This window comes from Geotrypetes seraphini, chromosome 8 (genome assembly GCF_902459505.1).
Source record: "Geotrypetes seraphini chromosome 8, aGeoSer1.1, whole genome shotgun sequence".
In the NCBI taxonomy this organism is placed as follows: domain Eukaryota; kingdom Metazoa; phylum Chordata; class Amphibia; order Gymnophiona; family Dermophiidae; genus Geotrypetes; species Geotrypetes seraphini.
Genome location: NC_047091.1, coordinates 99506908 through 99532931, shown reverse-complemented (window position 1 = coordinate 99532931; position 26024 = coordinate 99506908). Strand labels below are relative to the sequence as shown.

Below are 26024 nucleotides of genomic sequence, written 5' to 3'. Positions count from 1 at the left end.
TTCAAAGGTCCCACGGCTACAAGAGGGCATCCATGGAAACTCAGGGGAGGGAAGCTGCACGGTGACACCAGAAAGTACTTTTTCACCGAGAGAGTGGTGGATCGCTGGAATGGTCTTCCACTTCAGGTGATTGAGGCCAGCAGCGTGCCCAATTTTAAGACAAAATGGGATCGTCACGTGGGTTCTCTTCACAGAGAAAGGTAGGGGAGGGTCATTGAGGTGGGCAGACTAGATGGGCCGTGGCCCTTATCTGCCGTCTATTTCTATGTTTCTATGGCTATGAAACTGAAACTCCTGCCCATTGCCTGATCCAGAGCATTCTGCGGGCAGAGATGGCATATGCCAAAACCTTGCTCAAGACTCTAGAGAGGTCATAAAGAGCAATCTTCCTAAGCTCCTGCCCCATGCAGATCGCCAATAGGAAATGACTGCCGTGAATTCCCGTAGTCTCTCGAGACTACAACGGGAGCTCACGGCAGCCATTTCCTATTGGCAATCTACACGGGCAGGAGCGTAGAAAGATCACCCCTGCCCCGAAAGCCTGCTAGACCAACAGGTAAGGCCGGGATGCCGGGAGGAAGGCTGGAGAAAGGCGGGAACGTGGTAAACTATGGGGTTCCCCCCCCAAAAAAAATTGCAAATATATGAAACTGCGAGTGTGGAAACCACGAATGGGGAGGGGGAAGTGTAGCAGCACTAGAAAAGGATCAAAGAAGAGTGACCAAGTTGATAAAGAGGATGGAACTCCTCTCGCATGAGGAAAGACTACAAAGGTTAGGGCTCTTCAGCTTAGAAAAGAGACAGCTGAGGGGAGATATGATTGAAGTCTACAAAATCCTGAGTGAAGTAGAACGGGTATAAGTGGATCAATTTTTCACTCCATCAAAAATTGCAAAGACTAGGGGACACGTGAAGTTACAGGGAAATACTTTTAAAACCAATAGGAGGAAATATTTTTTTACTCAGAAAATAGTTAAGCTCTGGAACGCGTTGCCAGAGGTTGTGGTAAGAGCGGATAGCGTAGCTGGTTTTAAGAAAGGTTTGGACAATTTCCTGGAGGAAAGTCCTTAGTCTGTTATTGAGAAAGACATGGGGCAAGCCACTGCTTGCCCTGGATCGGTAGCATGGAATGTTGCTACTCTTTGGGTTTTTGCCAGGTACCTGGATTGGCCACCGTGAGAATGGGCTACTGGGCTTGATGGACCATTGGTCTGACCCAATAAGGCTATTCTTATGTTCTTATGTAACATTCAAAAGATGGTCCCTTCCCAAAAGAGCTTACAATCTAATTTAGACAGACAGACAGGACATATTTGGAATGGAGAGATTTTGGTCGAAGGAATGATACAATGGATATAGTCATCAACATAGAGGCGATATTGAAAACCATGGGAGGAGATCAGTTTACAAAGAAAGCGGGTATATATGGAGAAGAGAAGAGGACCCAAGACAGAGCCTTGAAGTACACCGATAGACAGTGGGATGGCAGCAGAGAAGGATCCACCGTAACATACACAAAGTATGATGGGAGAGATAGGAAGAGAACAGAACCCTAGAATCCCAGCGAGGATAGCATGTTGAGGAGCAGTTGATCAACAGTATTGAAGGCAAAAGACAGATTGAGAAGAAAGAGGATAGAGTAGAGGCTATTGGATTTGGCCAGGAACAGGTCATTAGAAACTTTAGTAAGGGCAGTTTCCATAGAATGGAGGGGACGAAAGCCCGATTGAAGTGATGTGGGGGTACTTTTTGTAGAGAATTGAGTGTGGCAAAGAGACAGCGAGGGTTGGCACTAAGAGTTAGTTAAATGGTTGTAGTATTCTTGTTTGACAAGCGACAGGGTAGATTGGAAGGAACATCAGCATGAATTTGAAATGGATGAAGTTGGCATGTGTGTGGGATTTAAGCCACAGATATTCAGTAGCTCAAGCAAAGGTAACGGATGCTGGGGGTCAACCAGGGCTGGGGTTTGGCACGCCTTTCAGGACATGAAATGGGAGGGGCAAGGTAGAGAGCGTGTAAGGGTCAATAGCCTGAAGGTTCCTAAATGTATGGGTAGTGATCGGACGGGTGATGAGTTGTGAAGGTTAGTAGCTGATGGTCAGAGATGGGAAGAGTTAAGGTGCAGAATTCGCTGTTAGAGGAGAGGACAAGGTTTAACGTGAGAAACCTGGATGTATAGGAGTCAGAGGGAGCATCAGCATGGACATTGAAGTTGCCAAGCATAAGGTAGGAAGATGAGGGTTCAGGAAAGGAGAGCCAGGAGTCAGTCAGTGAGGAAGGAGGAAAAGGACTTATCAGGGGGTCGGTAAATGACTGCTACTCAAGAGACAGAGGAGCGAATAGACAAATTGAGTGAACTTCAAAGGAAGGAGAACAGTGAGACTGAGGCAGAAAGGATTGATATTTACAAGATGGTGAGAGTAAGAGTCCAAAACCACCTCCATGACCATCTGGGGGAGGTGTGTGTGAGAAAAGGTACCCTCTATGACACAGAGTCTTCAGGGCAGATCCAGGATTCAGTTAGTGCATTCCAGAGATAAAAATGTCATGGATGAAAGTAAGTTTGTTGGAGAAGGAGAAGGCTTTCCACAGGATGCATGAGAAGGGCAGAGAGGAACAGAAATAAGATTGGTTAGATTGTGGTATGATCCCCATGAGTAGGCTGAGGGTTGATTGGGAAGACTGGGATTAGGATTGATGTCCCAAGCAGAGCGCAAGAGAAGGAGTAGCAGAATACAAGTGAGTGTGGGAGATGCATGGAGGCTATGCCATGGTTGAGATGCATATAGGTAAAATGTGGATATCTGAAAGAGAGGGATAAAGTATAGTAGCTGTAGGGGACCAGAGAAAGGGTGAGGTGAAGTTGAAAAGTGAGTGGTGTGTTGGTAGCGGGTTAAGGGTTTGGGATGGTGAAAGGGGATGGAGAAGATCAGTAGTAGCAAAATAAATTGGTAAACAGGGGTCATTGGGGAGAGGAGGGAGGGTGATGAATGCTTGGAATGGCCTCCCGGTGATAAAAAGTGTATCTGAATTCAAAAAAGTTTGGGACATTGGATCTCTAAGGAAGAGAAAGGAATAGTAGATGGCATGTATAGGCAGATTAGACAGACCATATGGTCTTTAACTGCCTTCATTTTTCAATACAGTAGAGTAAACCAGCCCAGACTACCCAGTTCTAAGAAAATGGGAGTCAGCTGGTAAACCCTAAAACAGCTACATAGAAACAAGATGGCAGATAAAGGCCAAATGGCCCATCTAGTCTGCCCATCCGCAGTAATCATTATCTCTTTCTCTCTGAGAGATCCCATGTGTCTATCCCACGCTTTCTTGAATTCAGACACAGTCTCTGTCTCCACCCTTTTTCCAGGAGACTGTTCCACGCATCTACCACCCTTTCAGTAAAAAAGTATTTCTTTTGATTACTCTAGAGCCTATCACCTCTTAACTTTATCCTATGCCCTCTCATTCCAGACTTCTTTCGATTGAAAGAGACTCAACTCATGCACATTTACGCCACGTAGGTATTTAAATGTCTCTATCATATCTCCCCTCTCCCGCCTTTCCTCTAAAGCAGAGGTGCCCAAATGGTCGATCGCGATTAACCAGTTGATCGCATTGCCTTTGCAATTTTTTTCTCCCTGCTGTTTCCCCAAGCCAGGCCTCGTGCGTACAAAACTAGACTCACAAGACTTCACCTCTGACGTCGGAGCTGCCTGGCTGGCCTGGAACTTCCTCCCCGACGTTAGAATTGACGTGGGAGGTGAAACCTTATGGGCCCGGCACTTGTATGCGCCAGGCCTGGATCAGGGGAAGCAGCAGGGAGAAATCACATTGGTGGCTTGGAGGTGGGGGTAGGGAAAGAATCGGGGATGTTGAGAAATCGGCACAATGGCTTGGGGGGGGGGCAGGGGGGGAGAGAAAGAAAGGCAGAAAGAAAGAGGGGGCAGGGGAGAGAGAAAGAAAGGCAGGCAGGCAGGGGTAGAGAGAAAGAAAGGCAGAAAGAAAAAGGGGGGCAAGGGAGAGAGAAAGAAAGACAGGCAGGCAGGGGGAGAAAGAAAGAAAGGCAGAAAGAAAGAGGGGGCAAGGAAGAGAGAAAGAAAGACAGGCAGGCAGGGGGAGAGAGAAAGAAAGACAGAAATAAATAAATATTGGCTTTCAGAAGAAGGAACTGCAACTAGAGATTCATGAAATCACCAGACAAAAAGGTAGGAAAAATTATTTTATTTTAAATTTAGTGATCAAAATGTGTCCGAATTTATATCTACTGTCTATATTTTGCACTTTGGCCTCCTTTTACTAAACCGCATTAATGGTTTTTAGCGCAGGGAGCCTATGAGCATCGAAAGAAGCGCAGGGCATTCAGCGCAGCTTCCTGTGCTAAAAAAACGCTATCGTGGTTTAGTAAAAGGGGAGGGGGTATATTTGTCTATTTTTGTATAGTTGTTACTGAGGTGTATAGTTGTTACTGTCTTGACCTCTGAGAAAACCCCCGAATACAAATGATAATTAATATTTTCTCTGCGTACAGTGTGCTTTTTTGTTTTTTAAAATTTTATTGTTGGTAGATCATTTTGACTTGGTCATTTTTTTAAAAGTAGTTCACAAGCCAAAAAAGTGTGGGCACCCCTGCTCTAAAGTATACATATTGAGATCTTTAAGTCTCACTAAACGCCTTATGATGAAGACCACACACTATTTTAGTAGCCTTCCTCTGGACCAACTCCATCCATTTTATATCTTTTTGAAGATGCGGTCTCCAGAATTGTACACAATATTTTAAATGAGGTCTCACCAGAGTCTTATACAGGGGCATCAATAACTCCTTTTTCCTACTGGCCATACCTTTTCCTATGCACTGTACCATCCGTCTAGCTTTCACCATCACCTTTTCAACCTGTTTGGCCACCTTAAGATCATCACACACAATCACACCCAAGTCCCGCTCTTCTGTCATGCACAAAAGTTCTTCATCCCCTAAACCAATGATCTCAAACTCAGACCCTATGCAGGGCCACATTTTGGATTTGAAGGTACTTGGAGGGCCTCAGAAAAAAAGAGTTAATGTTTTATTAAAGAAATGAATATATGTTAAATACGTATTGTAGAATGTAGTTAATAGCAGGGAAACATTCAGGCCATATATAAAAAAGGTGCTGACATAACATAAACTGTATGAAAAATCATAATAAAACGGAGAAAAATAAACCTCAATTGTGGGAGGTTGGGACTACACAAGTACCCAGCCCTCAACACATCATCACGGGTTTATAAAAAAACTACGCATACATATAAATAAATAGATAAATCACTCATTTCCATTCATACAGAGTTGTGCTTTTTTAAAAAAATATAGTGACAGCTGTGAACACGAAATTCCATGTGTTATTTGTGTCAAACACTGAAGACCAGAATCCCAAACTTAACTAAATTAATAGCGAGGGCCACAGCTCAGTTTCACTTATGTAAGTAGTTTTTGGAGGCATGGAGCACAAAATCTTAATTAAGGAAGGAATACACTCATCTGAAGGTGTGAAATTTCAAAAGAGGCTTTCAACTCCTAATCCCGACAGAAAAGGCTTTCTGTTTCGCCTAGAAAGGGCTACTTCAGGGGATATATGCCATCTTCAAATGTCTCCTTGCTTCTTACAATCCAATGGTAGTGAAGCCGGCTCCTCTCAAAATGGTGCTGGGACTGTGAGACGCGCCCGCCTCGAATAAAAACAAAACGAACCGGGCGTCATGATGTCATCACAAAACGTGATGCGTGATAGGCTAAACAACGGCATATAACAAAACCACTAAATGATCATAAATTGACAAGTTCAGTGATAATATTCAATTTCAGAAAAAAGGTTGCCATTCGTGTACTGTATTTAGACCCAACGGTGCCAAAGTCTGTAATCTTTTGATCCACTGTTGCTCCTTCTGCCACAACACTCTTCTGATATCTCCTCTTCTCTGGGTGAAAGGGTTAAATCATATTTACAAGACACTACTCAATTTTTAAAAATGCTCAATGAGTTGGAACCTGAAATGCCTATAAATTATATATTGGCTACCTTTGATGTGTGTTCGTTATACACAAGTATTCCGCAAGAAGAAGCTCTTTCAGTACTTGAAGCCCTATGGAATTCTCAATCATCCCATGATAATACTCACACAAACTTTTTAAAGAACTTATGTGCAATAGCGTTGAAAAACAATTATTTCATTTTTAATGGTGATTTTTTTAAACAACTTTCAGGGATAGCGATGGGTGCTTCATTTGCGCCCACAATAGCCAATCTTTATATGTCATGGTTTGAAGAATCTTTTATTTACACATTGCCGGAGTTTCAACATATTTTTAAATGGTGGCGATTCATTGACGATATTTTCATCATCTGGACAGGCACAGTGCAACAACTCTTAGAATTCAATGAATTAATAAATCAATGCCATCAATCCATCAAATTTACCGTGTCATACAGTAAGGAAAGTATTAGTTTTTTAGATGTTCTCATTCAGAAGAAAGATTGCAAGTTCGAGACCTCTATCCATCGTAAAAAAAACAGACAGAAACACTTTATTGAAATATGATAGTATGCATCCGGTTCATTTGAAAACTAGCATTCCTTTTGCTCAGTTTCTTAGATACCGACGCATTTGTAACACCAAAGAAAAGTTTGTACAAGAAGCAAAAATATTAGAACAAAGACTGTTGTCAAGAGATTACCCAGAGACTATAGTGAAGAAAGCCAAAAAACGAGCTTTACACAATCCTAGGGAAATGTTGTTAGACTATAAGAAATCTCAATCAGAAGAAACAATAATCCCATGTGTAATTAAACAAACTCGTATGTCACCGCAAATAATTAAGAAATATAAAAGACATCTTCCACAACTGAAAACTCTCCCTTGCTTTGAAAATAAGCGATTTATTTTTTCCCAGTCAAGAAATAAGAATCTGAGTGACCTGTTATGTCATACTTCTAAAGAAAAATTTATAGATGAAGATTTAAACATCATATATGGACACAGGCCATGTGGCCACTGCTCAAATTGCAACATAATGGCTACTGTTTCTAATTTTATTAATCCTACTGATGGTAAGAACTATGTTTTACATCACCTGTCTTCATGTCAATCTATAAATATTGTTTATGCAATTCAATGTCCATGCGACCTATTATATATAGGTCAAACTTCATGGACTTTAACTGTAAGAATAACTGAACATAAAAGTTGTTTTAACACCCGTAAATTAACAGCTCCCATAGTTGCTCATTGCATCCAATTTGGTCATAAATTTGAAAACTTGAAATGTTGGGTAATTGAGAAATTGCCTTTCACCCAGAGAAGAGGAGATATCAGAAGAGTGTTGTGGCAGAAGGAGCAACAGTGGATCAATAGATTACAGACTTTGGCACCGTTGGGTCTAAATACAGTACACGAATGGCAACCTTTTTTCTGAAATTGAATATTATCACTGAACTTGTCAATTTATGATCATTTAGTGGTTTTGTTATATGCCGTTGTTTAGCCTATCACGCATCACGTTTTGTGATGACATCATGACGCCCGGTTCGTTTTGTTTTTATTCGAGCCGGGCGCGTCTCACAGTCCCAGCACCATTTTGAGAGGAGCCGGCTTCACTACCATTGGATTGTAAGAAGCAAGGAGACATTTGAAGATGGCATATATCCCCTGAAGTAGCCCTTTCTAGGCGAAACAGAAAGCCTTTTCTGTCGGGATTAGGAGTTGAAAGCCTCTTTTGAAATTTCACACCTTCAGATGAGTGTATTCCTTCCTTAATTAAGATTTTGTGCTCCATGCCTCCAAAAACTACTTACATAAGTGAAACTGAGCTGTGGCCCTCGCTATTAATTTAGTTAAGTTTGGGATTCTGGTCTTCAGTGTTTGACACAAATAACACATGGAATTTCGTGTTCACAGCTGTCACTATATTTTTAAAAAAAAGCACGACTCTGTATGAATGGAAATGAGTGATTTATCTACTTATTTATATGTATGCGGAGTTTTTTTATAAACCCGTGATGATGTGTTGAGGGCTGGGTACTTGTGTAGTCCCAACCTCCCACAATTGAGGTTTATTTTTCTCCGTTTTATTATGATTTTTCATACAGTTTATGTTATGTCAGCACCTTTTGTATATATGGCCTGAATGTTTCCCTGCTATTAACTACATTCTACAATACGTATTTAACATATATTTATTAATTATTACGATTGTACCTCAGAAAATTGCTAGTTATTAAAGAAATGACAATTTTGCATGAGGTAAAACTCTTTATAGTTTATAAATCTTTTCTTTTGGCTAAGTCTTAATAATAATATTGTCATTTATAGCTAGAGAGACATATGATCAAGAAACTTTTATTTTACTTTTGTGATTAAGATAAACATACTGAGGGCCTCAAAATAGTAGCTGGCGGGCCGCATGTGGCCCCCGCGCCTCGAGTTTGAAACCACTGCCCTAAACTGTACCGTTCCTTTGGGTTTTTGCAGCCCAAATGCATGACCTTGCATGTCTTAGCATTAAATTTTAGCTGCCAAATTTCAGACCATTCTTCAAGCTTTGCTGGAGGGCAGCGAAGCAGAGCTGGTTCTGCAGAACTGGTGAGAATCGCAGGGACTTTCCAGTTTCACTTCTGCTTTTGTAATGACACCAGCTTTAATTAAAGGTTCATTTCTTTAATTGTACTTTTTTTAAAATGACAACACAAAAATTTAGAAGATTGGATCCGGCTATTCCTTATGACGTGGAACTTGCTGTCAGCCCCACATTGGGGAGGGAGAGAGACTTGCCATAAATACGATACTGAGATCTCCAGAAGCCACTTATTCTTACTCCAGTCCACACACATGTTTATGCTTCAGTGCCTCCGGCCTGGAAACACTTCCCCAGCTTTTCCCAACACATCATTTTGTGCACCACTAAAGCTGAAAATGGATGTCCACAAAAAACAAACAAACAAACCTATAAATGCCACTCCCAGAGGAGTAGCCTTGTTAGTTTGGAGTAGCCACAAGAAATCCCACACACAAATGTTTGCACAAAACTAATTCATCTGGAGAAATTGTGCCCGAGAGAAACTAATGGTGCTTATGTCCTCTGAGTAATTTCTGTTAATCAATTCCAGGGTTTGGGGCATAATTGTAGCAGTATATTATTTCTTTTCTTTTATTTCAGGAGTCCACCTTCACTTTTTCATTTGTTTCTGTGGTTTATCTCCTGCTGCAGTACACAAACGCATTCACTTTGGCATTTCCTGCACCAAGGATGTTAATCTCTGCTAAAAAGTTTTGCATTATTGCTACCATCATCATTAACCCTAATGCATAAGCTATAGATGGGCGCTTTTATATAGTAACATGGTAAATTACATTACATTACAGATTTCTATTCCGCCATTACCTTTCGGTTCAAAGCGGATTACAAAAAGAGTTGTAGAGGGAGGATTACAAAGTTAGATCAGAGGTCATTTCCAAGGGATCAGGGGTTAGGGAGAGGGTGGTAAGAGGGAAGTATTCGTGGTCTTAAGCTTTATTCAGGGATTTCTTGAAGAGTAAAGACCTGAATGGTCTGCCCTATAATCACAATTTCATAATTAAATTAAAATGCCTTTTTTTCTTTGTTAGTTCTGAGCCATAGATCTTAGAAGTCTACCTGGTACTGACCTTAGTTTCAACGACTGGAGTTGCCATTGAAGCTCACTCCAGCCTATCCAAACCATCTCCTTGAAAGTTAGGCCAGTGGTTCCCAACCCTGTCCTGGAAGACCACCAGGCCAATCGGGTTTTCAGGCTAGCCCTAATGAATATGCAAGAGAGAGATGCATATGCAAATCTCTCTCTTGCATATTTATTAGGGCTATCCTGAAAACCCGATTGGCCTGGTGGTCCTCCAGGACATGGTTGGGAACCACCGAGTTAGGCTATTCATATTCTAAATAGAGTTCCTCTGTATTCATCCCATGCTTTTGTGAATTCCATCACAGTTTTCCTCTCCACCACTTCCCTCGGGAGGGCCTGCCAGGCATCTACCACCCTCTCCGTGAAAAAGAATTTCCTAACATTACTTTTTAAGGGCTCCTTTTACGAAGGTGCACTAGCATTTTTGGCGCACACACAAGATTAGCGCACGCTATAGTGTGCGCTAGCCGAAAAACTACCGCCTGCTTAAAAGGAGGCGGTAGCAGCTAGCGCGCGCTGAAACCGCTAGCGCACCTGTGTAAAAGGAGCCCTAAGTCTACCACCCCTCCACCTCCATATCTATATTTCCCCTTATCATACTTCCTCTGTAATGTCACCTTGCTGAGATTTGGTATAGATTTTACCTGATAGGGTCACCATGTGATGGTTCTCAGACCTACTCAGGGATACACAGCCATGCAGCAGCTTTCCTGCAGAATTTTATGAAGCCTATTTTTTTGGATCACATCCATGTATTTACCCACCCTCTTTTACAAAATCATAGTGCAGTTTTTAGTGCTGGCTGCGCTGGTAACAGACACTCATAGGAATTCTTTCATCGTCGGAGCTGTTACCGCTGCAGTCAGTGCTAAAATCCACACTATGATTTTTTTTTAAAGGGGGGCTAGTGTTGAATCCCTTTCAATTATGCCCCCTATCCTAGTGTTTTGTGTGTCAGTCTATTTTACATTTTAAAACAGGGACTCTCTATTATTACTAGTAAATGTCTATGAAGCAGTACACCTGGTGGCCCTGCATGAAAAATTACAGGTAAATAACAAAACTTACGAATTGCAGATACCTTGCAGTCCTGTGCAATTTACAAGATTAAATCAGCACATTAACTGTTGAATATGCAATCAATTAAAACCATACAATAATCATTTTCCAAATTTACTAAACAAGTTTTAATTAATCTTCTAAAATAAGAACATAAGTACTGCCATCTCCGGATCAGACCTTCAGTCCATCAAGTCCGGCGATCCGCACACGCGGAGGCCCAGCCAGGTGTACACCTGGTGTAATTATAGTAAAAAAAAAAAAATGCATGTATGAGAATGATAGTGAAATTAACGGTCAAATTAAAGACTCCTATTTGGCTTCTTGGTAGGAAAAATATGGGAATGGGGTTTTTATACACCGCTTGGACAAGGTGTATTAAGCGGTTCACAACTGGTTACATTCCTTTTATTCTTGCATTCTTTTACTGATGGAAAAGCAAAATATGGTAAAGAAAATGAAGGCTGAGCATATAAGTAATAAGGAACTAAACCAAATATGATCTTATAACAAACACATCCCAATTTGAATACCCTGTGAGGGTCCATTTAGACTTAACATCTGCAAAATATCAAATCAAAAATTGACAACCTCTTTTACATAGCCGTGCTAGTGGCTGCCGCGCGGCAACAGCCCCGAAGCCCTTTAAATCTCTATGGGCTTCGGGGCTGTTAGCGCAGTGCAGGCGCTAACGTGGCTTTGTAAAAGAGGCCGTTAGTTTGATGTTCCACCTATTTTTCCTTGTTTGGTTGGTGGCACTTTAAGGAGTAACTGATTTAATATATAGTAAGACAGTAAATGAAAGACCTGCTGGTCCATCCAGTCTGCCCAACAGTCACAAGGTGGCAAGTCAAATGTGCGCGAAACAGTCCACTTTAGCTAGGGCTGGGTCAAGTATTTTAGATGCCCTTGCTGGTCCATCCAGTCTGCCCAACAGTCACAAGGTGGCAAGTCAAATGTGCGCGAAACAGTCCACTTTAGCTAGGGCTGGGTCAAATATTTTAGATGCCCTAAGTGAACTTTCAGCCCTGCAACCCCCTCAATTATTACATAAATATATTGGCTCCTTCCTCCTTGTCCCCCCCTCCTCGGGGGGGGATATTGTTCACAAAACTCAAGAATTAATCATTACTCCTAAAATGATCCTGTGATTTATAAAAACACACATAAAGGACCGAGTAAAACGAGGATCCTGTGGACCCCACAGACCTTGTGGATCTCTACCGCAACGGCCTTAAAAAGAAAGTGGCCAATGCATAGGGCCCACAGGTATCCTTGTTTTAACTTGTTTACAATTCATGGATCCCACTCGTCCATCTCCAGCAGGATCCGTGAGGTCCATAGGAGTTAAATTGAGGATCCGTAAAGTGAGCAAGATCTGTGAGGTCCATAAGTGTTAAAAAAAAATTAGGATCCCTTGGTATCCCACATCACCGCTGTTTTCTTTTTAGTTCCGTGTGTTTTAACTTCTATCCTTGCTGGTCTTTTCAGTTTGTGGTTGGGATTGCTGGTGCTGAATACTGCATGAATTTCCTGCTGTCTCTTCCTAGCTGTCCCTTTTGTTGGCCCAGCTTTTCTGCACTCCAGTGCCCCAAATGCCTTCTACCTGGGAGCCCCACAGATCTAAAGTGCACAGCCTTAAAAAGAAAGTGGCCTTGGTGTGGGGTCCAAAGGGATGCTCATTTTAATTCCCATGGATCCCACTCACCCCCCTAGACTCTAGGGGTGGTAAATCTAGGGCCTAGAGCAGGGGTGTCCAACCTTTTGACTTCACTGGGCTGCATTGGCCGAAAAAAATGTTTCTGGGGCTGCACAAACTTTCAAACGCTGCTGCAAGACAGAGGAGGGAGCCGGCAAGACGGTAAACACCCGGGGGGCAGCAGAGGAAAACACTGCATCGCCCTCGACCGGGGCCGCACAAAATACTTCACGGGGCCGCATGCGTCCCTCGGGCCACAGGTTGGACACCCCTGGCCTAGAGGTAAGCAGAGTTTTAAGGATGTGTGGCAGAGATTGGTGGGGTCTGTAGGATCCTCATTTTACCCAGTCCCCACACATAAAAGATCAATTGTATACTACACTAGCTGATGCCCCGGCGTTGCACGGGTATTTAATTATAGCAATAACACTGTCAATGGATTCAAATAAAGATACTTTATAGTGGTGAATGAAATTATTTTTTTACAGCTTAATAAAAAGTACAATATTCAAATTATAATGTGAAATATTTGACAAAATGAATACAATACAACTAACGCAAAACGTGATTATAAACAACAATTTTAGTTTCACCTCCTGGAGCAAGAACATATAAATTATTGGGTGAACCCACCCTTGAGCAAGCAACATAGAGTTGTGGGCCGCGAGACCCCCAGAACATATCACCCCAGGTAGTGAGGGATCTGCATACCAAGTTTCGTTCAAATCGGGCAAGCCGTTTTTGCGTTGGCAGCTTTTTACATTTTTTCCATTGACATGAATGGGTGAAATCTGATTATCTGTTTGTAGCTCCGCCCACGTGTGCAGGTGGGCCGCGAGACCCCCAGAACATATCATCCCAGGTAGTGAGGGATCTGCATACCAAGTTTCGTTCAAATCGGGCAAGCCGTTTTTGCGTTGGCAGCTTTTTACATTTTTTCCATTGACATGAATGGGTGAAATCTGATTATCTGTTTGTAGCTCCGCCCACGTGTGCAGGTGGGCCGCGAGACCCCCAGAACATATCATCCCAGGTAGTGAGGGATCTGCATACCAAGTTTCGTTCAAATCGGGCAAGCCGTTTTTGCGTTGGCAGCTTTTTACATTTTTTCCATTGACATGAATGGGTGAAATCTGATTATCTGTTTGTAGCTCCGCCCACGTGTGCAGGTGGGCCGTGAGACCCCCAGAACATATCATCCCAGGTAGTGAGGGATCTGCATACCAAGTTTCGTTCAAATCGGGCAAGCCGTTTTTGCGTTGGCAGCTTTTTACATTTTTTCCATTGACATGAATGGGTGAAATCTGATTATCTGTTTGTAGCTCCGCCCACGTGTGCAGGTGGGCCGCGAGACCCACAGAACATATCACCCCAGGTAGTGAGGGATCTGCATACCAAGTTTTGTTCAAATCGGTCAAGCCGTTTTTGAATTACTGTGAGAATGGCAGCTTTTTACATTTTTTCCATTGACATGAATGGGTGAAATCTGATTTTATGTTTGTAGCTCCACCCATGTGTGCAGGTGGGCCGCGAGACCCCCAGAACATATCACCCCAGGTAGTGAGGGATCTGCATACCAAGTTTCGTTCAAATCGGGCAAGCCGTTTTTGCGTTGGCAGCTTTTTACATTTTTTCCATTGACATGAATGGGTGAAATCTGATTTTCTGTTTGTAGCTCCGCCCACGTGTGCAGGTGGGCCGCGAGACCCACAGAACATATCACCCCAGGTAGTGAGGGATCTGCATACCAAGTTTCGTTCAAATCGGGCAAGCCGTTTTTGCGTTGGCAGCTTTTTACATTTTTTCCATTGACATGAATGGGTGAAATCTGATGTTCTGTTTGTAGCTCCGCCCACGTGTGCAGGTGGGCCGCGAGACCCACAGAACATATCACCCCCAGGTAGTGAGGGATCTGTATACCAAGTTTTGTTCAAATCGGTCAAGCCGTTTTTGAATTACTGTGAGAATGGCAGCTTTTTACATTTTTTCCATTGACATGAAAGGGTGAAATCTGATTTTATGTTTGTAGCTCCGCCCATGTGTGCAGGTGGGCCGCGAGACCCCCAGAACATATCACCCCAGGTAGTGAGGGATCTGCATACCAAGTTTCGTTCAAATCGGGCAAGCCGTTTTTGCGTTGGCAGCTTTTTACATTTTTTCCATTGACATGAATGGGTGAAATCTGATTTTCTGTTTGTAGCTCCGCCCACGTGTGCAGGTGGGCCGCGAGACCCACAGAACATATCACCCCAGGTAGTGAGGGATCTGCATACCAAGTTTCGTTCAAATCGGGCAAGCCGTTTTTGCGTTGGCAGCTTTTTACATTTTTTCCATTGACATGAATGGGTGAAATCTGATGTTCTGTTTGTAGCTACGCCCACGTGTGCAGGTGGGCCGCGAGACCCACAGAACATATCACCCCAGGTAGTGAGGGATCTGTATACCAAGTTTTGTTCAAATCGGTCAAGCCGTTTTTGAATTACTGTGAGAATGGCAGCTTTTTACATTTTTTCCATTGACATGAAAGGGTGAAATCTGATTTTATGTTTGTAGCTCCGCCCATGTGTGCAGGTGGGCCGCGAGACCCCCAGAACATATCACCCCAGGTAGTGAGGGATCTGCATACCAAGTTTCGTTCAAATCGGGCAAGCCGTTTTTGCGTTGGCAGCTTTTTACATTTTTTCCATTGACATGAAAGGGTGAAATCTGATTTTATGTTTGTAGCTCCGCCCATGTGTGCAGGTGGGCCGCAAGACCCCCAGAACATATCACCCCAGGTAGTGAGGGATCTGCATACCAAGTTTCGTTCAAATCGGGCAAGCCGTTTTTGCGTTGGCAGCTTTTTACATTTTTTCCATTGACATGAATGGGTGAAATCTGATTTTCTGTTTGTAGCTCCGCCCTTGTGTGCAGGTGGGCCGCGAGACCCCCAGAACATATCATCCCAGGTAGTGAGGGATCTGCATACCAAGTTTCGTTCAAATCAGTCAAGCCGTTTTTGCGTGATCACGGCACATACACACCTCCGATTTTATATATATAGATTTATCCAGCATCTATCAATCCCTATGGGTTCCGGTTAACTGAGACTATTGTATTTTGCTTTGACTACAGTTGCTCCTTGCTGCTCCCCCCAAAACTGTCACCCTCTAGCCGGCCTAATAATTAAGCCAGCTCCAACTTCATCAGATATAAGAAGACTGCCAGACCCAGTGACACAATGCATGCACATAATGGGATAAAATCCGAAGCAGAGTAGCAGAAATACAACCCAGTCAAAGTCATACATGGGCATAGACACAGACGAGTCACGCCTACGGGGTCTGGGTAAAACCAGGATTTGTAGGATCTCCAGGATCCTTATTGACTTGTATTTGTTCCACGCCTATGTTCCTTCCTCTTTGGAGCTCCCATCCCTGGTGAACAGATTGAAAACATCAGGACAGTGCCCCTAAAAGTTTCTCAGTGCTCAATATGAGCCCTGAGCCCTGTTTTTACTAATCCACGATTACTCCTAAAAAGGAAAAAAAAAAAACCCACACCATCTTAGTTTCCCAAACTTGTAGGACGGAAACTGAAAAGCAGGAAAAGAAATCCTGTCCCTGTGGAAACTAGGGAAGGAACGAGGCAGAGGATTTCTCCAATTTTGAAAGGATGAGCGTCCCTTGACCCTTGTGGAGATTTTTAGCCCTTTCAACCGAAAAGCCCCCCTTCCACTGACAGGGGACTTTTCCTTACCTGGCATTCAGCTGCTATTTCCCTGGAGCTGCACCACTGTTCCGGGGGGTATTTACAGGCCAACCGAGAGGCATCACAGAGGGCAACAAGCAACCCCAGGAGGAGTAGAAAAACCCTCATAGTGTTTGTTGAGAATCAAGGCAGCAAATCTGAAAGCGAAAAAAGGAAGAGGACAAAAAAGACAGCCAGTTCCTTGCTCTGGCACGCCTTCTTTCCTACCATATAATTCAAGCCTGCTCTTGCCCCACCTCCCTGCTCGTCTTAAGTTACAGGGACCAGAAGCACAGTCACCTTTAACAATTAACAAAAGTCAAGCAACAGTCACACCTCCCCCCCCCCCAACACACACACACCTCCTTAAAACAAACCAAGCAACAATTTCCTGTTTTCTGAAGGTCTGTTGCTAGCCCATGTGTAATCATACAGAAAGACAACAGGTGCTGTCTTGATGTCAGATGCTGTATGAATCCACTCCCCATGCACTTGGCCAATAACTCAGGGCTAGATGCACTAAAAACGGTCGTTATGACTGTGCAGGTCGCTGTTTTCGGCTGATTTCTAAATAGCGATTGCTGTTCAAACGGCTGCCCATGCAAATTAGTTTTGCAGAGGGTAGTTGTAATCCCATCCAATTGCTCAAAACCAGCTCTCACACATGAGCAGAGCCAGAAGCCCGAACAGCTGAGCAGTAGGGGAAGCCCCAAAGCAGCCTCCAGACTCAGCTGTTGGAGTTTTTGTGTTTTAATGGCACAGACAACACCCCCTCCCCACGACCCCCATAACCAAAATAGAGGCAGGAGGGATGCACACTCCTTCCTGCCGCCGCAACCCCACCCGCCACAGGACCTCCCTCCCCACACTTCAATAAAAATGGCAGTAGAGATGCCAACTCTCTCCTGCCAGGACCCCCCAAACACTCCCAGGGGAAGGGCCTTAAGCATATCAAAGGCAGCAGATAGATCACAAAGGATGAGGCTAGAGTAGAGGTCTTTGGATCTCGCCAGGAACAGGTCATTGGAAACTTTAGACAGGGCGGTTTCTGTGGAATGCAGCGGCGAAAAACTTGAGCTTGGGATGAGAACAGCACCCTCAAGTATCTTGGATAAGAAGAGAGAGAAGGCCATAGTTGAAAGGGCACATAGGGTCTGGTGAAGGATTTTTGATTAAGGATGTGACGAGTTTGAAGGCATCAAGGTCAGTTGCAATGGAGAACATAGGTTGAGGATATGACTTATAGGAGGCACAGATTCAAAACGAATGCTAGGAAGTTCTTCTTTACCCAACGTGTGGTGGACACCTGGAATGCACTTCCAGAGGACGTCTGACCCAGCGGAGGCATTGCTTATGTTCACACCACTGGTAACATCTTTTTCTACTTCTACTATTTATCACTTCTATAGTGTTGAAAGGCATATGCAGTGCTGTACATTTTGACATTTAATAGACTGTCCCTGCTCAAAAGAGCTTACAGTCTAACTTGGACAGATAAACATGACACATAGGGCTGGGTATGCAGAACCCAAGGTGAGAGGAGCTAGGAATTGAAAGTGATTCTGGATTGAGAGAGGGTAGGGACACAAGCCATGCTGGACACTCCAGAGGATGACACAAATCTTTATTTCCAACTATTATTCACTCCACTTGACATGCAGGGCAGTTTACAAACCTGAAAAGAACTACAAACTGATAGGAAAGAATCACAGTCACATAAAACCAAAATCAATAAGAGTTAAACCAATGGGGTGATGCTGGACATGGGAGCTTAGGGAAACGGGGACAATCCTGAATAAGTGGGGCTCAACCAGTTTCTGACCCAGTCCATCACTTTGGGGCCCGTCCCGAGGGTACTCAGTTTATTAGATGCCTGTGTGGAACACTTATCAAAGGCTTTGCTAAAATCTAAATTCTCTATCCAATTTTCTGGTTACCCAGTCAAAGAAATTGTTGAGATTTGTCTGACAAAACCTGCCTCTAATGAATCCATGTGCCTCGGGTCCTGTAATCTACTGGATTCCATAAACATCACTATTCTCTGTTTTAATAGCATTTCCATTAATCTACTTACCACAGAAGTCAGATTTACTGGCCTGTAGTTCCCTATTTCTTCCTTATTTCCACTTTTGTGGAGGATACATCTGTCCTTTTTCTCCAGTCCTCAGGTACAACTCCTGATTCTAGAGAAGCATTGAAAAGGTCAACCAGGAGAGCTGCCAGAACTGCCATCAACATTGCCTGCAAATATTTCTTGGTGTCATTCATCGGGACCACATTACCAATGAGGATGTCCTTATAAGCAGTGGGGTACCAAGGGGGGAGCTGGGAGGATGCGGTCCGCCCCGGGTGCACGCTTCAAAGGGGTGCACAGCCGGCCGGGTCCAGAACCTCCTGCACTGCTCAAAATGGCACCTCAGCGTGGCTGCCGTACTTATTCCAGAGCAGAGTCAGCAGCCGTGCTGAAGTGCAGGAAGGTCCCGCAATGACTACTTATGTTGCCTCTGCTCCAGAAGAAGTAAGTGATGTCAGAGGGGAGGGGGGGAGGTGGACCGGCAGCCGCAGTCATCGAGGGACCTTGCCACAACTCCCTGCATCTGCTGGCCCAACCCCCCTCTGATATCACTTACCTCTTCTGGAGCAGAGGCAGCAGAAGTAGTCATCGCAGGACCTTGCTGATTTGGATGGAGAGAGAATGGAGCATAGCAGGGTGGTGGAAGGAGAAAAAGGGGGTCAGGGTGGTATGGAAGGGTGGTGAAGGGAGAGAAAGGGGGTCAGGGTGATAAGGATGGGGGTGGAGGGTGAGAAAGGGGGTCAGGGTGGTATGAAGCATGTTGAAGGGTGAGAAAGGGGGGTCAGGGTGGTAAGGAAGGGGCTGGGTGAGAAAGGGGGTCAGGGTAGTATGGAAGCATGGTGAAGGGTGAAAAAGGGGGGTCAGGGTGGTAAGGAAAGGGCAGGAGGGTGAGAAAGGGGGTAAGGGGTAAGGGTGGTTTGGAAGCATTATGAAGGGTGAGAAAGGGGGGTCAGGGTGGTATGGAAGTATAGTGGAGGGAGAGAAAGGGGACAGATGCTGATGAAAGGGGGGGAAGGGAGAGGAGAGAGTGAAATGCCAGACCATGAGGGTGTGGGAGAGGAGAGAGATGCCAGACCATTGGAGGAGGGAAGGGAAGAAGATGGATGCCAGACCAATGGGGGATGAAAGGCGAGATGGAAGGGGGAGGCATAAAGTTTCTGGAAGGGGAATAGGAGAGAAGATGCCATATAGAAGGGTCAGAGAGAGGGTAAAGAATGGATGAAAGGAAGAGAGTGACAAGAAAATGAGGAAAGCAAAAACCAGAAAAGACAAGGAAGAAAAAAAATTATATTATTTATTTATTTTTTGCTTTAGGGGAGATGCATCGCTGTTTCTGTGGTGTTGCATTTTATGCAGAGTACAGCTTCTTGGTGCTTCAGTTTAACCTTTGTCTACGTATTTTTATTCTATCTCCCCATTTACAAAACTGTAGAGTGTTTTTTAGCATTGGCTGTTACCACCATGGCTAAAAACCACACTACAGTTTTGTAAAAGGGAGAGGGGTTAGTTTGTGATTACATACTAGGCGAAGGTGTTTTCTGTGTTCTGTGTGTTAGAAAAGACATGGTTTTCTGTTAGGATTGATCTGTACTAGTTGGCTTGTTTAGTTTTACAATGGATTTATTGATGTACTGCTCACTGCAGTATGTAAGATGCTGCCTTTTCCTAGGTACACTCTTGTGTGACGTGTGGATTGTTAGTAAAAATCATGTTTTTCATACAGATGGGGGGGGGGGGGGATAAAAAATGATGGGCCCTGGGTGTCACATATGCTAGGTACGATAGAGTAAACACTTTCAACACTGAATGTGAAGATGTCCAGAAATGTAAGACAGGAACAGCATAGACCTAACTCAATCGAAAAGAATGAAGGAAAAAGCCTCAGAAAGGCCCTCCCACCTCACCAAAACGGCTCAAAGAAGTGGTCGAGCGTTCACCTCACTGGCAAAAAATCTTCATTATGTGATAAAGTCTTATGCTGTGCTCATGTCTCACTATCAGGATCATTCAAATTGAGTGTCACCTTGTGGGAACCATCTCAGGAGCAAGAGGCAGTTTGGAGTCCTGTTCTGGAAGGTATGTTCTCTGTAAGCTATGCTATGCGGATTTTAATTCATTTGGGACACATCAGAAAGAGACTTTTATTCATTTACATTCTTTTCTTTTGTGCTCCTAGAAACCTGATTGGTCGGGATACACCCTGAGGCAGCATAAATTCGTGAAATACTAGCCACCGTTAGTGTACCGATCAGTGAAGAGAAGTGGAATATTTCCTCTATTATTTAATTTTCATTGGCACTTTACAGCACAGCATAAGACTTTATCACATAATGAAGGTTTTTTGCCAGTGAGGTGAACGCTCGACCACCTCTTTGAGCCGTTTTGGTGATGTGGGAGGGCCCTTTCTGAGGCTTTTTCCTTCATTCTTTTGGATTGGGTTAGGTCTATGCTGTTCCTGTCTTACATTTCTGGACATCTTCACATTCAGTGTTGAAAGTGTTTACTCTATCATACATTGGTTTTTCATCACATCTGGGTTACCAGTGGTTATCTACATATGCTAGGTACACCACTGCTTAGAAGTATCTCTGAGTGAAGGGGTTGGCGAGCTGGACATATTCCAAGGATACATAATTATTAATATCCCAAAATTGCAATGTAATAAGATACCAACAGGCAAGAAGAGCGAGGGAGACCTGATGTAGCACATTTACAGAAATGGTCAGTATCTTAGTACCAATTGAAATGCTGCAATACACTAATGCCCTTCTCTGTCTCTGTCCCATTCCTGCAAGCTCTGTCCTCATCTGCACAAGCCTTAAACACTTTAAAATCATAAGCGTTTGAGGGTTGTGCAGTTAAGGCAGAGCTTGCAGGAATGAAGCAGGGTCAGGGATGGGGAAATTGAGCTCCTGTGGGACAGGGACACATTTGTCCCCATGTCATTCTCTACCCAGGAGGCCCTAAATCTAAGAAACAAATACCTGGGGTGGTGGGAGAAGGGCAGGGGAAAGACTTCCATTACATGTGTTGTACAAAGTTATCCCAATGACCCAAAAGTCCTGCATTCTGTTCAACCATGGTCAAGCCAGATGATCTGAACTCATTCGGTAGATCCTAATGGAGGAGATCCATTCCATGTTGGTCATTCCAGAAATAGTGGTGATCCCCAATCTACTGATAATATCCTTTTAGGAACCATTTTACTGATATCCTTTTAGGAACCATTTTAATAACGCCAACTATACATAGAAACAGCAAATGAACATAGGGCTTATCCAGTCTATCCACAATACTATCCCTTCCTCTCCCCTAGAGATTCTACATGCTTGTCCCATGCTCTGTTGAATCAAAACAGTCCTCATTTCCACCACACTTTCCATAAAGTAACATCTAGAGTACTCCTTATTCTATCTACTTTTGTCTCCATCTTCTTCCAATTGATAAAGGTCTTCCACATGTGCTTTTATGACAAGACATTTAAATACATCTGTAGTATATCTCCCTTTCCTGCCTTTCTTTTGAAGTATATCAAAGCCAAAAGGAGAAAAATCCACAATGTCCAAGTATATTACTATATGAGCAAAAATTGTGGATCCAAAAGAACCAATCTTATCAATTTTCTTTTGTTAAATGACTAATTTTTTTTTCCTCCTTTTGAAAATAAAGTCAGAGACTTCAGTGGGTACGGTTCATAGTCATTAGTGCGCAAGACAAATGCGCAGGACTTTATAGTGCAAGACAATAGCGTGCAGGACTTTATAGCACAAGACAATAGCGCACAAGTCATTATAGCGCTAGTCATAGCGCAAGACAATAGCGTGCAGGATTTTATAGCGCAAGGTAAATGATAAAAATGCACTTACACAACTGCAGTTACGTATGACAATGACGTTCCTTACATCCTTACGTGAACATCTTGCGCGTGATTGTGTCGTTAAAATTTCCTGTGCATGTTGTAGTTTGCTGTGTGTTGTCTTGCACTCAATTGCCTTGCGCTGAGTTGTTTTGCGCTCAAGTGTCATTTCACGCAATTGTCTTGCGCTCAGTTGTCTTTATGCAATTGTCCACACGCTTTTATCTTGCGCGCATTTGACTTTCCACCCGCTGTGTGATGTACTGTTTATCCACAGTGCAGACATCCAAAGCTTCCATTTCAATCATTAGTCAAAACACTCCAAAATAATTTCAGCTCCACTTTTATCTTACAAAAAGACCCAATAATGTGATCATGTGAATTTATAATATTCAACAGTTATATATCATGCAGCTCAAAAATAAATCCACAGCACTTGTCTTCAGTGCTATCCCAACGGAGCACCTCCATTTCACCAATGGCTTCCTCAGAGAAAATTAAAATGATGATTAGGATACAAGTATTCAAGAAGACATGAGTGCATTGTTCTGTAACAAAACAAAATACAGCCATAATTAGTGTGGCGATACCTCACAGCATGGTCAAACGTAACAGCAGTACAATCTTTGGATCTCGCAAACCAGGATATCATGGCTTTAATATTCATTGTGATTTACTACAAAACCCACACAAAACAGCTGTGTATTAAAAATGCCGGTTCACTTGGACCAATCAAACATCAATTGCGTGTGAGACAGCAGATTGCACCAAAATTCAAATGAAAAATAAAAGAATAGACAACTGGATATTCATAGTTAACCCAATAGGTTCCTCCAAATTCAGCTGTTCAATCCACCACTGTTCCCAGTGAATTAACTTATCACGATTACAACTTCATTGATGAGCAGGAATATATTCAATGGCTAGATGCTGAAACCAAATGAGGTCCTGTTCGAAGCCTAGGATATCCTATATAATAAAACTCTAAGCGTGCATGCGCACTTAGAGTTTTGTGATTCCTGGCTCCATGAGGTGTGCCTCTGTGCCGAATTCGATTTTTGAACACGGAGGCAGACCAGAACACGGAGCAACTCCCCCCTCGCCGGAGGGGGTCGGCCCCTGCCCCCGCGCAGAACTGGTGAGCTGAAGGTGTTCCAGGCAGCGGCCAACCTCTCCTTCCTCACTGATGCCAAAAAGAAGCCTCGCCGCACCTCCATGGCACCTGCCCCAGTCCCGCTATCGCTCTCCCTCTCGCGCTCCCAGCACTCACTCCACATAGCTGAGAGGAACGGCTGGAGGGCGGCGGTTCTGGAAACTGCGGGAGCAGGAGAGGGAAGAGGAAGAAAAGAGATCCACAAACCCATCTTCCTCCTCTTCGGACTCAAAAGTAGAGAAACAGGTGAAGAAGCAGCAGTTCAAGAGGGAGAAGAGAGCGACACTCTTCAGCGGAGGTGTTATTGTCAACTGCAGACTGGGTTTTCCGCCGACAATAATTTTTGTCCAGGTGGTAGGAAACGGGCCAAGTGTGGACATGATGGAGGGAAGGAGGGAGCAGGTTTCAGTGGATACGGCATGCAGACATGCGCTGGCCACAGTGGCGCCATGACTGCAAGGTTCCTAAGGGAAAAAAAAAGGGGGAGTTGATAGTGGCAAACATGAATGCAGTGGATTTGAGGTGGGGGGGGGTACATATATAGCAATTGGTGAAAATCGTGAATAGAATAGATATTTTAAAAAGGGTGAAAGGATTGTATTTGGGTATTTTAGCTCAGCAGTTTGTTCATGTCGGAAGGGAACAGCACTGATGCTTATTTTGTTGATTGTGAACTAGATTCTGGATGCTGTTACTCCTGGACGGGGGGGAGCAGGGAAGGGGTGCTACTGGACACTGGACTTCAGGAAGGATGGAGGGGTAGAAGAAAGAAATATGGCCTTGGGGAAGGACAAAGGGGACCTGAAAGGAAAATATGGCAAAAGGGGTGAAACAGGGTCAGAAGAGAGAGATGGTAGAGGGTGTGAGAGAGGGAAAGGGCGTGATGAGGGTCAAAAAGGTACAGAGGACTAAGGAAATGATGAAAGGTGAGGTGATGGGACTGGGATCAGTGGAAGGCACGGTCCAGCCATGGTACAGGTGGGGCATGTGTGGCTTCAGGGTATAGATGGGGCTATTCTAGCACCCATTACTGTAACAAATGTAATGGACTTAAACACTAGTTAGATATAACTGGGATGTTATGAAAACCCATCCAGTGAAAACCCAGATAGATGCTGTTGAACTAAAAGTTATTTTACTTTATGGAGACTACGAACAATTAGACCCTATTTTGAATTTTCAGCCGTTAAATTATTGGTCCAGTCATTACTGTTGAGTCTCCTTGACTATTGCAATATTGCTTATTTATCAATTACTAAGAAGGAATTATTGAGATTATCATTGATACAGAACACAGCAGTTAGATTGATTTACTGATTGAAGAAATATGATCATGTTATGTTATTTTATTGCGAATTGCTTTGGTTGCCTGGGGAAGCTCGGATATTATTCAAGCTGTGCTGTTTTTGTTACAAGGTTTTATATGGTGCAGCCCCTACTTATCTGGCTAATAGTTTTTCCATAGCTACAAATGTAGTAGAAAAACTCATGCTCTGTTTAATTTCCCTTCTGTAAAAGGTTGTAAAAGCAAGGAATTCCTAAATCACTCTTTAGCATCTCAGGCAGCTTCTCATGAAAAAAAATTTCGATCATTGTTGCTCACAGCTGTTTCTTACAGACATTTTAGAAAACAGCTAAAAACCTATCTTTTCTCCAAATACCTGACTAGCTGACTCATTCAAATATATGATTATGTTTAATGTTTATAATATTTTGTAAACCGCATAGAACTTTTTGGTAACGCGGTCTATAAGTATAATGTTATGTTATTGCTTTTTCTAGATCTAGCAACCCAAAAGAACCTTTAAGTCCTGCAGTGTTCAAGTTTATCAGTTTATTGTTTTCTTGATATCCTACTAAGTTACTTACAATGAAATTGGTATCAATAAAATTTAAATTATAAAATATTAATAAAATAACATACAACACACATTTTCTAGCAGCTAGTGATTTTTAACAATGGGCCATTTTAAGTGTGGTAATTGTGCCATGTGTGCCTTGACATTGGAAATCCAGTTGTAAGACTGAATATGTGGTGTATGTTTTGAAGTGTGAGCAGTAGTGGCTCGTGGCCAGTAGGGGGTGATGTCTATGATACGGTAATGGAATGGACGTCAGGACATGATAGGGCAGTATTTTATGGATTTTTCTATAAAAGAGCCTGTTTTTCGTATGATTCTGGGTAACTCTAGTTAGATACAAGCATATGTGTTAGTTAAGACCACACCCAATAGAAGCGTACGAAAAATTGGTGAATAAAAATCTGAATATGGATGTAGACCAGGGCCAGAAAAACACACTACAGATTAATATTGAGGAAAAGCATAATCATATTATTTTCATGTACTTTGCTATTAAGCTAGATCATGGAGGAAATCAGGATATACATGGACTCCATTTTGTTTTCTATTTTTCTGTATCTTCTGCTTGGTTTTTACTCCATTTTGTGTTCAGCCTTTGTTCAGGTTTCCCGCTTCTAGCATCGTGGTTCTAATTGATACCAGATGTGCCTTAGGCTGGTTAGGAGGAGCATATTAGATTACGTATCCCAACCTGAGATACATATAATATGTGAAACTATGAATGAAATACATAGTATGAATGAAATTATGAATGAATGGAGGGGTCCCTGAATGTGTGATATGTGTATGGATGTGTATTGAACAAAAGAATTGGTTTTGAAAAAACATATTATATATATTTGCAACCTAAAGAAATTTAAAGGAAGCCTGAGCACAACATCTGGAAATAATTAG

General features: G+C 43.1%; 1 protein-coding gene across 1 annotated transcript in view; it reads right to left on the bottom strand.

The window, feature by feature from the left end:
• IFI30 (IFI30 lysosomal thiol reductase) overlaps positions 1 to 16429 on the bottom strand; it is a 49954-nt gene extending 33525 nt beyond the window's left edge. Inside the window, exon 1 of the mRNA XM_033956926.1 lies at positions 16195 to 16429. Coding sequence (XP_033812817.1) covers positions 16195 to 16314 — 120 coding nt within the window. The 5' untranslated portion in view covers positions 16315 to 16429. The remainder of the gene's footprint in view (positions 1 to 16194) is intronic.
• Between the last annotated feature and the right edge of the window lie 9595 nt (positions 16430 to 26024).